This window comes from Pelmatolapia mariae, linkage group LG12, assembly GCF_036321145.2.
Source record: "Pelmatolapia mariae isolate MD_Pm_ZW linkage group LG12, Pm_UMD_F_2, whole genome shotgun sequence".
Taxonomy (NCBI): domain Eukaryota; kingdom Metazoa; phylum Chordata; class Actinopteri; order Cichliformes; family Cichlidae; genus Pelmatolapia; species Pelmatolapia mariae.
In genome coordinates, this window is record NC_086237.1 from 6,348,168 (window position 1) to 6,359,851 (window position 11,684).

At 41.5% G+C, this 11,684-nt stretch overlaps 1 protein-coding gene across 1 annotated transcript in view; it reads left to right on the forward strand.

Annotated features, from left to right (window-relative positions):
• Positions 1-10,255, forward strand: part of nr6a1a (nuclear receptor subfamily 6, group A, member 1a) — a 31,201-nt gene extending 20,946 nt beyond the window's left edge. Inside the window, exons 6-9 of the mRNA XM_063490379.1 lie at positions 914-1,168; positions 3,396-3,517; positions 3,598-3,750; positions 4,960-10,255. Coding sequence (XP_063346449.1) covers positions 914-1,168; positions 3,396-3,517; positions 3,598-3,750; positions 4,960-5,090 — 661 coding nt within the window. The 3' untranslated portion in view covers positions 5,091-10,255. The remainder of the gene's footprint in view (positions 1-913; positions 1,169-3,395; positions 3,518-3,597; positions 3,751-4,959) is intronic.
• The last annotated feature ends 1,429 nt before the right edge of the window (positions 10,256-11,684 follow it).

Below are 11,684 nucleotides of genomic sequence, written 5' to 3' on the forward strand. Positions count from 1 at the left end.
TTCTGTGTACAAACAGTAGCAGTGTCCCTGTGACCAAACAACTCTGGTTTAGTGTTATTTGACCAAAGGATTGTCCTCAGCATTCTTGCCTTGAAGGAGTCTCTTCTGCTAATGTGGAGTTCTTCTGGTCTACAACCAAACATCTCCTACTCCTGTGAGCTCTTTGCTTTATTAGTTTCTCCCCTCGAAGTCTAAAGTGATTTGTTTTTGGCTTGATGCATTTTCATGTGGCAGCTCAAACTGCTGCCACCGTTTTTATACTGCGTGTAAACTGGAAGATAAAACATAGCAGCGGTTTGTGCTGTGGCTCAATGAAAAGCTCTGTTGTTCAGTGGGATAATAATACTGACCATGATCAGTGTTTTATCCCAAACTAATTCTAGTATGAAAGTTAGAAATGCTCTGTTGACATTTCTTTGTCGTCTGTAAAAAGGTCAAAATTAGAAATCTGGGGAGGTTTGTGATTATGAAAGTGCAGGAACTTTCTGATCACATCTTGATTTTTTCAGCATTATATTATTTTAAAGATTCTTTTAAATACATTTTCTGTGATCGTTTATTTTTTCCTCATTATTTTACATTTATTCCTCAGCTAAATTCAGTGAAATGCTTTAGGAAATGGCCTGAAGTCAGCTGCTCTCTGTTGGTAACAGAGGTCTCATGTAGGATTTTGGAGAATTAGCTGAAGGCTAAGCAGATCTGCTCTGTGAAATGAGGAGAATATAGAGGGACAGGAAATCAGACAGTGAGGGACGTGAAGGCTCCTGAAAACAGGAATAAGTAAACTACAGCTGTGTTGTGCAGTGGAATGCTGTTTTGAGCCACGTCAGGCCCATTTTGACATGATGAGAGTTTTCCTGCCCACCACACATCTGTCCATCCTAACCATGTCTCGTTATTGTTTGCTCACTAGGTACAAGGTAACACAAGTGGAGCTGTTTGCTCTGCTGTGCCGTCTGGCAGACGAGCTGCTCTTCCGCCAGATCTCCTGGATCAAGAAGCTGCCCTTCTTCTGTGAGCTCTCCATAGAGGACTACACCTGCCTGCTCAGCTCCACCTGGCAGGAGCTCATCCTGCTGTCCTGCCTCACTATCTACAGTGGCCAGATCTTTGGAGAGCTGGCCGACATCACAGCAAAGTACACGCCATCTGACGACGAGCTTCAGGGGTGAGTGGCGAGTGCTTGAAGAGCAAAAGGAGAAAACAATTGGGGTGTTTTGTTTATGAGCTTTAGAATAACTTGAATTATTGAAGAGCCAAAAAACACCCACATTTACTCCATTTAGTTTATAACTATTAAATACCTCCCCTGAGTTTCTTAGAGGTGCACAGAAGAAACGATATAATAGATGGACACTGTGATGTCGTCCACTGGTTTCTGAGCTCTAGTTTGTTTTACCATCATCACCGTGGTTTAAAAAACAAACAGACAACAATAACATGTCATGAGGAGGGGCAGGTCCGCTTGCTCATTGGCTAATCAGTGTCATTAGCCAATGAGCAAGTAGAACCAAGTTGAACCCTCCTTGTTGAAGCATAGTATTACTTATATTTCCAAAAGAGACATTATTTTTGTATTCAATAAAGGCCAAAAAAACTCATCAGGAAAGTGTTTACAGAGGTCAAGTCTTTTTGCAACTACAGCTATCGCCATCTGGTGGCCGTTTTGGCATTTCTGCATTGACGTCCTTTTACCAAACTAGAACCTGCAGTCAGCTGTGCTTCACTTACTGCTCTCAGAAACCTCGTTTCAGCCACAGCTGTTTTCTCTTTTTAGGGAAAGAGCTATACGTTTACCCACTAGCAGACAACTGATAGAGTTAGCAACTAGCTAACTTCTAAAGCAGATCTTAAAGCAAAGTCAAAGGCAAGACAATAGGGCTCCGAATGATGGCTTACATTGCTATTTGTATAACAAGACAGCTGTTTGTAACTTTGTAACTGTAATTCAAATCATTTATTCATATAGCACCAAATCACAACAGCAGCTGTAAAAACTCTACAATAATAGTTTTTTGTAGAACGTTTTGTAAAACCTTCTGCGAATGTTACAGTTACACTTTACTGGGCTAGCAACATAAATCAGTTATTACTATTACCATTACTATTGACTAATATTGAACTGGCATATTTTGTACATATTATGTAAGCCTTATCCAGTCCTATGTTTGTGTCACTAACAATGTTAGCTAGGTAGCTGGCACAGACAATGACCTTTAGATTGTGGACGTTTTCATATTATTTTCTGTCATCAATAATCAAAATATTATCCAGCAGTTAAGGAGTTGTTAAGGAGGCTAACCGTTTAGGCGACAGGGCAGAAACAGCCAAGGCTAGCTTCTATGCTAGCTTCTATGCTAGCTTTTAGGAGTAGAGAACTTCTGAATTACTATATTGTAACTTTGTAACAGAGACTACTTTAAAAGTAACCTTTCCAGACACTAAAGTTAAGTAGCTCAAGCAAGAACAACAACAAGTGATCTTATTCTATAGTCATGATATTGATACGTAGCACAAAGAAACTGCCTTTATTCGTGTTGTCTGTTTTGGCAATTCAGCCTCACCCACAGCAGTCACAGTGGGGCTGTTTCACTATAAGATATTAAATGTTTCTTTTTAGTCTCTGGGAGCTGTGCTAATTCAGTATTTCAGTAGAAATGAGAACAGCAATCAGGAATTCAACATTCCCTCTGCACAGCCAAGATGTTTCACTTTGTGAGCTCATCATCTCTAAAAGGGCTTAATATTTTTCTCCAAGTGTTATTGCTGGGTGGGGCCCAGTGAAGTGGTCCGTGAACAGGAGGCCTCCTCAGAGCTGAGCTGTGGCTAGCACTGTCTGGCATGTGTACTATATACGTACGCTTGCTTTACTTGAAGTAGAAAAGGATGCGTGGGGGAAGAGAGGGAGTGTTCCTGTGTAAATCAAACATGTATAATTTGACCTTCTGACACATTCTCCTAATATAACTCTGCTGCTTCAGTCAATTTGCCCACAGTTTAGTGGTTTTAGACGTGGACGTTTGATTTACAGTGGCATTGTTGAAGTTTGTGAAAGAGATTAGAAGTGCAAGGCAGAAAATTGATGTTTAAAACGTGGAATGAACTTATGAATCTTCTCTTCAAAAAGCTGTGGAATCAGCAGGACGCTTTAAGCACTTTTAATAGATCTGACATATTTCCTCCCTCATTTTCTTTGCCTTGTCCATTGAAGCATGGAAGCTTAAGATAGTGGTGCTGAGGGGATTTTTGTCTTCTTTTTTATGTGGATTGTAGTGAGGACAGCAAACCCACATAAGTCTATATCATGGTTTGAGTTGGAGCCTTAAAGGCACCGTCTAGCTTCATAGATCTGCGTGTTTTCAGCTTAACTGACAGGTCTGTGTGTGATTCCTCAGATTCAGCGAGGATGGGATGGAAGTAATGGAGAGGTTGATCATTCTGTTTCGCAAACTCCACCAGTTAAAGATCAGCAATGAGGAGTACGCCTGTATGAAAACCATCAACTTCCTCAATCAAGGTAACAACAAAGTCTCCAGCGTGTTGACTTTTTGCCATCGCGACCTTCCCCGCTTGACTGTGATAGTTTCTGCTCCACAGATATCAGAGGACTGTCCAACATCTCCCAGCTTGAGCAGCTGAATAAACGCTACTGGTGTGTGTGTCAGGACTACATTGAGTCCAAGTACCCACTGCAGCCTAAACGCTTCCCTGAGATCATGATGTGCCTGCCGGACATCCGCTGCATCTCAAGTAAGGCCTCAAAGAACTGTTTAGGCTGTTGTTGGAGACTGACTTTAGAAATGCATTCAGATACTCATATGTTAGTTTGTTTGAGCTACAAAAATGTGATACTATCCAGTGTATTGTGCCACACCGATTTATATTCAGCCATGAAAGTCGAAAAGCCTGTGTTTCAGTTTCTGCCCTTATGACCTGTGTTGTTCCCCGCCCTCTACAGTGCCATGTCTTTGGGGAAAAACACTGAAATTACAAAAAACGTTGCAAAATTTTATGTTTAATGAATTATTTGGTTAAATTATTTGAGCTAATGGGATAAAAGAAAGCATGGCTTTTGTTATTAAGACAAACTATAAAAAGTGCATTAACCCTGTAAGACCCAACCCATCAAAAAATAGCCAGAAAATTCAGATTTTTTGGAGCTGAGATGTTTACTAACCGTTATAACAAAATCCACAAATTTTATTTTGCTATATCATGTTGTTTATGATTTATTGTTTGTATTCCATTTGATACATTTGGCATTTTTTGACAACTTTTTTTTTAACAACAATGTTAATTTTAAAAAGCTGTCTATAACATTTTGAAATGATGGCAAGTATTGATCATGTTGATGGGTTACAGATACACCAGGTTTGGCTGGAAAGCTAGCTTGAGTCACAATCTAGTTACTTTTGTGGTTTTAGCTTATTAATTAAATCAAACACAATCAACTGTTCATTTTTCTGGTAATAAATACAATCATGGCCAAACCTTTGGATAAATAGAGACACTTTGCATACATTTCTTTTATTTACCAACTCTTTGAAACTTTTGATTGGTCGAAACAAGTAATCTAAATAAAAACTGTGAAATAAATGCTACTGCCAGTAATTTTGACCATGACCAACTGTAAACTAGACGTAACTGAACCAAAATCAGCTTCATAAGTTCTAAAAAAGTAAATGGCCTCAGTAAAAATTGTGACAAAGAAAGGTCGTTAGGTTTTGTACACGTAAACCTGTCCAAATTAGACCATTTAACATGAGCGTCTATCTGGGCACACTGCTGGAGCCAGCCTCTAGTGGCCGCCAGAGGAACTGCAGCATTCGGCACTTGGGTTGGCTTCATTTGTCTCGCAGGTTGCCTCCTGGACATGACTGTGACCAATGAAAATGTTGGCTGTACAGAAGCTAAGCTAATCATGAACTAAAGTGCCGTGTGTCTCGGGTTTCTTCTCAGCAAAGCTGGTGAACGTCCCTCTGGAGCAGCTCCCTCTGCTGTTCAAAGCAGTCTTGCACTCCTGCAAATCCAGCCTGACCAGCTACAGGACCGGCCCGTCGCCCTGCGTGACCGCCTCCACCGGAAACTAAACCCTCCCCGACACCCGAGTCGAGGACTGGTCTCCCCTCTCGTGAATGTGACAAGCAGCTAGTTTGTTTTTTGTAACTTTTTTCTTTATATATTTATTACACGACAGAGCTGAATGTATGCTGATTTACACTGTGCACATGCTTCTGTACAAAACAAATGCTCGTAGATGCATTGGTCTTTGGAGTTTACAAGCGTGTATCCATTTTGCTCCATGTGTCAGTGTTGCCATTGTTAGAGCTAGACTTTAAAAGAGTTTATTTTATACAGATGGGGCACCTAGGCACGCGCGACGAGTGTTTTGAGACTACCTCAGGAAGATGTTGTTGCTATTTTCAGGTACCTTTTCTTACTGTTAAATGAAGAGTTGCCCAGTCTAAACCAAAACCCTGTGGATGCTTTGGTACCTCAATCAGAGATGAATGTTCAAAGAAGCTGCATAAATCAGTCTGAAAAACAGTTTTTTGTTACACTGAAAATGCAAAATGAATTAGCAAAAGTACTCTCAGACATCCTGCTTTTAGGAGGCGGTCTTGTCAATTTAACATTCCATGAGTTAAGGTGACAGTTGTTGGATCTGTGGGATCATCGAATAGGAGCATACGGGTATTTTTTAACAATCATAGACTAGGGATGTATGGCTTTATTGCAGGGGAAGGGGCGGATAGCTAGGTTTGCTGTTTTTCTTTTTATTATGTTTCTCTCTTGACCAAAGTGTTATGCAAAGATTATATCAAGCGCCCGCTGATGGGTAGGGAGCTGACAGCTCAACAAAACCCTTTTCTTATCCATGAAGGACGAGGATAAGAAATGAATCAGTCTGTTTCAGAGGCAAGACGCTCTGCAGGACAGAAAAGTTCCACATTTCATTGCAAACATGCGCGTTTTCTCGCGTGCACACATATGCACAGAGCAGACATGATGGCTCTCATTTTGTGCTCTTCATTGCCAAGGAAGATGGTGCACTTTCGCTTGTCTCGACACAGCGTATCTGGGTATATGTGATTAAAAATGTGCGAGCTTCACGGGTGAAAGTGACACACACCGATCAGCCACAACATTAAAATATCGGGGAGGTTTCTGATGTGTTGGGTCTGTCAGCCCATCTCTGGCGGTGGGTCGTGTCACGGATAACGCTTCCTGCAGGTTGAATTTTGAGCTTGATTCAATTTGAGGACTTTGGAGAGCAGGTGAACAAACCACGCTTTCCCCTAGTCCTGGGGGAGACAGTTGGTACTGGGGCACACCATCATTTTTAACAAACACCACATTACTGATAACCCAAGGTTAGGGTTGGGTTTTTGCTTTACTCACAATTGAAACAGGCCCATAAATTTAAATTTTAATAAATTTTAGCCTTGGGGAAGGATTTTTATTTGGGTGGTTGGATGTTATTGTAACCCTAACCCTATATAGGTTGGCTCCACATTAACCCTAGCACACTCAAGCTCTCCCAGCAGAGCTTTGCATAGTAACAAGGTAACGATTACTGGTCACTTCACCCGTCCGTGGTTTTAATGTTGTGGCTGCTTGGTGTTGCCCATCTTAGTGGAACACACTGAAACCAACCATTTAAAAAAATCAGTGTTTATTGATCGATCAGTTTTGCTTAAGAGGTTAATTTCGATTTTTCAAACCAGTTGTTGAATTTCAAAGTTCTATTGGCCAGTTCTGAATGGCAATCAAACGTTTTTAGATGTAGAATGTAAATCAGACCACACTTGGTTTCCACGGGCATCAGGCCGCGTGGACATCCAGGTACGGTCCGACTGTTTTTAAATGAGATGAAAGTGAAAATATCATTTATGCAGAACTGGCTTAAAGTTTAACTTCAAATCGCTTTAATCCAGCCGTAAGTGGACTCGGTGTGATCGACTGGGGCTTTACCTCAATCAGTTTAGGCCAGGTTTGGAGAATTTTAGGGGATGTACCCCTGGCTTGCATACCCACAGATATGCACGTTGTTTTTAAAAGTGTAGCCATAGAGAAATGGTCTTTATTTTTAAAGTGTGAGATGATCATTTCTGACCACTTGAAGTGTCTTTTCTGGCCATTTCACATTTGAAATGCAGACAAAGTGCAGTCCCCGCAACCACTCCCTTTTTTGCACACGACAGTGAGGTTTGGAGACCTTAACCCTTGATCTTGGCCACTGCCCACCCAATGTGTTCCTCTCTCAGGTCCCTGCTGACCTGGATATATACAGGGTAAAGTGAGTGTTATGTATTGCATTCAGGAGTTCGTCAGTGACCATACTGATGTACTTGTAGTATTAGTAGATGTAGCTTCCAGGACATTGTAGGTCCTGTTGTAGAAAGGTGTTTTTGTTTTTTGTTGTTTCAACTTTATTTCCCTCAAGGTCCCCACCCCACCCACACTCCCCTTCAGTGAAAGTAGAATTAGTTTGCAGGGCAGGTTTTCTAAAGCTCTCGGCATTGATGACGGACGAAGCAAAAGGCAGCGGCATCTTTCCAATGTCACGGCTTCTCTCCCATTGTGCGCAGCCCTAACAAAACCACAGTCCAATCCAGCGTTCCTTCTTGTAATGCTTCAGTTAGCCTCTTTTTGTCTTTTGATTTTTTTGAATGTTTTAATGTACCTTTTGTAGTTTATAATTAAGAATGTCTTTTTAGCTTTTTTGGGTTTGATTTGGAGTGAAGACAACACCTATCATTTTCTAAACTTTGGCTGATTTCTTCATTGTTGTTGTTGACGTTCACTTGTTCACTGTGTTCATTAAAGAAAGTATTACTCAGGCTTTGTCAGCAATGCTTTACATGCACGCTGCTGACATTTTGGGTCTGTTTGTGTAATCTAAGAATAAGTTTAAACCTCAAATGTTGTGCTGTGGCGCCGTCTCTGGAGACAAAAGCCTTGTGTTCATCCATCAGGTGACCAGCACACCACACGGGGGTAGGGTTACGTTTGAGTCACGTGCCAGACGAGCACAGTTTGATAAACTCTTAGGTTCCAAAGTTAATCTTTGGGTGGAATAGATGTGAACCTAACCGTTACCATGGTAACCAGGTTACCATGCACCCGCTCACCAGTGAACCACTTGGGTCCACATTTTCAGTAAGTCTAAGATGTTTAAATTCTTCAGTTTTGTTTCAGGTTGTATAAAAACAGCTCGACCAAACCCTGATCCTCCACGGGTCGCTGGATAACTGCTGGATGTTCAGATTTTGCAGAGATGAACAAAACCATTTAATGTTGCCTTTAGCGGTGCTGAAAGGTTTGGCTTTTAGCTTGAGATAGCTGCCTCCCTCCCAAACAACTGATAGTGTTATGTTTTTTAAAAAATCACCTTCATTGGCTACATGTAGAGGCAGTATTCCTCCACATGTATTACCTGAAAACATTAAACCAAACTATCTGACAATATTACATTATCATGTAGCTTTGGTGAACCGACCCTTTAGATCACAATATCTCAGGACACTTCTATGTACCAAAGGTCTCACTGTGATGAAACGGTTCAAATCCCCTTAAACGCTGCTCAGAGACCCTGTCAGGCTGTCCCGTGTGTCTGTGCAACTCTGCCAGAAGAACAGCAAAATGACTGGAGGAATGCACTGAACATCACACTGAGATCTGACAGTGGAGCAGGATCTGAGGGCTTTCTCCTTTAATGTGATGCCAAACAATATCTGCTTATCAGCAGTGAATCCCACCGCAGCCACCTTTACTGGCAGCACTCTCAACTGTTAAACGTTACAGTTTGATACACACACGCTGGTGTCTTTTTTTCACTTCCTGTGTTTGTATTGGTTGTGTGCAGACAAAGGGATGTGTCATTTCTAAACTACCTCTGTATTTTTCACAGTGTTACTAATGTCAAACCTGTTTTTCTTATTTATTGGTTTCATTACACCAATGTTTTTTTATGAGTTGACCTTACAGAGGCATGTGAACCACCAACACTTGTTTTCTTCTTCGTTGCCTTGTATTCCTCTCTACCTCAGGTACTTTTAGGGACTCTCTTCCTCCTTTCTTTCTTTTTTTTAATGTGCTGTTTCATGTTAAATTAGCATCATCTGATATTTCACTCCTACCCTGTTATCAAAAATCACATACCAAAGATGAAAGAATGTCAATGACAATGTCAGTGCACTGATTAAGCATTCATGTGTTATGTTCTGGCTGAAGTTAACCAGTGTTGCATTTTTCCATGTTGACCTTATCCAAATATGCCTCATTATCTGTTGAATGGCTGTTTGCTGTATTCGCCATACCATGATGTGTGTGTGTGTGTGTGTGTATGTGCGCGCGTGTGTGTATGTGTGTGCGCGCGCACACATGCGTGTTTGATTGTTGTTCGTTGGTGAAGCAGAGAACACACTCAGTATTATACCACAGCAGCCGGTGCTGCATGTGATCAGTTGTCAATCGCAGGATGTAACTGTGGTCAGGCTGACACTTCCTCCTGTTTACTCACTCGTGTAACCGTAACACTGTGACCACAGATGGACAGACCGCTGTGGTGTGAGCACTGGGGCTGGACACAGGACACCCAGCCTTTAAAGTCGCTGTCCTGTTGTTAAACGGCCTTTAATGCCATCAACGTATTTGTAAGTGAGATGTTCAAAAGACTCACTTTCCTACAGAAACAGCTTGTATTCACCACACTTTCTGTATAATGCTCGTCCACTCCCTTTAGTTTTCATCTGATTTACTTTCCCTTGTAACTAGAAGAACAGCAAGTGGGTGTGGCTTCTAAACCAGAGCCAGAGATGACCATATTAGGGATTCCTGTTCAAACTGACTTCATACGTGTTGGTGGGCCTGGAGCATTGTGTTTTTATGCAGACACACACACATATAGACATTTAGGCCCATATTGCTTGTCCTGGATGGAGCACCATCCCCTAATTCCCTGTAACTGACAACACTATAGACAGAACAACAGGTGTCCAGCTGTCATGCAGTAGCACTGTCAGAGCTTTGTTACAGGCACACGAGGAGCACACCGGCAACATATCTCAGGGAACAAACGGATTCATACACGGTCACCAGAAACTGAAACGCCATTTATGTTTTTTCTCTTCAGAAATCTCTTGTCTGCTCTTGTTACTTTAACTACCTGTGAAGAATGTGATCCATTATGTGTTAAAAGCATGTTTAGAATGTGTTAGGACTTGAAACAAAATAAATGTGAACATTATGCAAGTGCACTCGGGCTGGCTTCCAGTTTCTCGCTGTCCAACTCTTGGCTTTTCTACAGGGAAGATGATAGAAACTAATGAGACCGTGTTCCATTCAGTCACTGATAGGCAGAAGGTCTGCCGTTAAAAGCTGAGGGGACCGGAATTTGGATGCATTTGTCCCTGACCTTCTGCTTCGTGTACTCCAGTGTGTTATTCACAGCGAGATAGTATTATTAGGACAAACACAAAGTGTGTTTCAGCCTGGAAAGGAGTTCTGCTTTGAACATGCCAGGTCTGCTCATTTACTGCAAGTCATGGCAACAAATAAACTTATTTTTTAAACACTCTTCAAATATAATGTGCTGATAAGAATCATTTGCCTGCCGTTGTTTCATAAATGCAGCTTTAAAACATTTATTATCCTTTCGGGTGCTCTAAACAAAAAAAGCATTCTGGATAATAACTGAGCCCCCCTAACTTTAGGGGGGTGCACACTGAGATTCACTCGAACCCTGCACATATAGAAACAGACTCGGTGCAGTTTTTATCCCACATTCACCATCCAGCTGCTGTTTGAGTAACAACTGCTAAAACTACAGTACCCAGGTCAGATGAGTTTATGGTCTGAGTCACTAGTTTCATGTGTTACTGAATAAAATATTAGATTTTTGAAATGATGTTCCCCACTGGAGTCAGTAATATTTAATGATTGTGTACTACAGTTTCACAGTCAGAGCCACCCGCCATTCATGAAGTGTGGTTTTCAGATGGTGATGACAAAAGCTCATAGTTTGAGCCTGAGCGTGCTGATCACACTGAGCTCCATTTCACCAAAGTTCGACTCTTTCATTACCACACAGCACTGGAGTAGGTGTTAAAAGAAATGATTTTAAATACTAATCTGTCACAACATAGAGAGTTCTGAACCATCGTGGCAAAAACATGGCGATGTCTGGCTTATGGATTTTGACAGACTGTCCTGGGTTACAGCAGAGGTCCCCAACCACCAGGCCAAGGACCGGCATCGGACTGTGGGTCATTTTGTACCGAGCTGCAAAGAAATAATACATTTGTTTCAAAATGTGTTTTATTTTCATTAGTCTTTGGGGTATTTTGTTTTTCAAAAAATGTCACTTCTGCACTGGAGTATTTAGTTTACAGTTTATACACACACACACACACACACACACACACACACACACACACACACACACACACACACACACACACACACACACACACACACACACACACACACACAGGTCCTGGCCTCTCAGGGACCAGGCTTGTTCCTCACATTTGAGTTTGCAGTTTGTGATTCCTGAGCTGTTTGTTTTTAGGGTATAGTTTTCATCTACGGCAACAGATGATCCTGTAATTACATGCATCATCCTCTAAGCTCAGTGGCACTATTTAAAGAGCTATGGTGATGTCATTTGGTATATCACA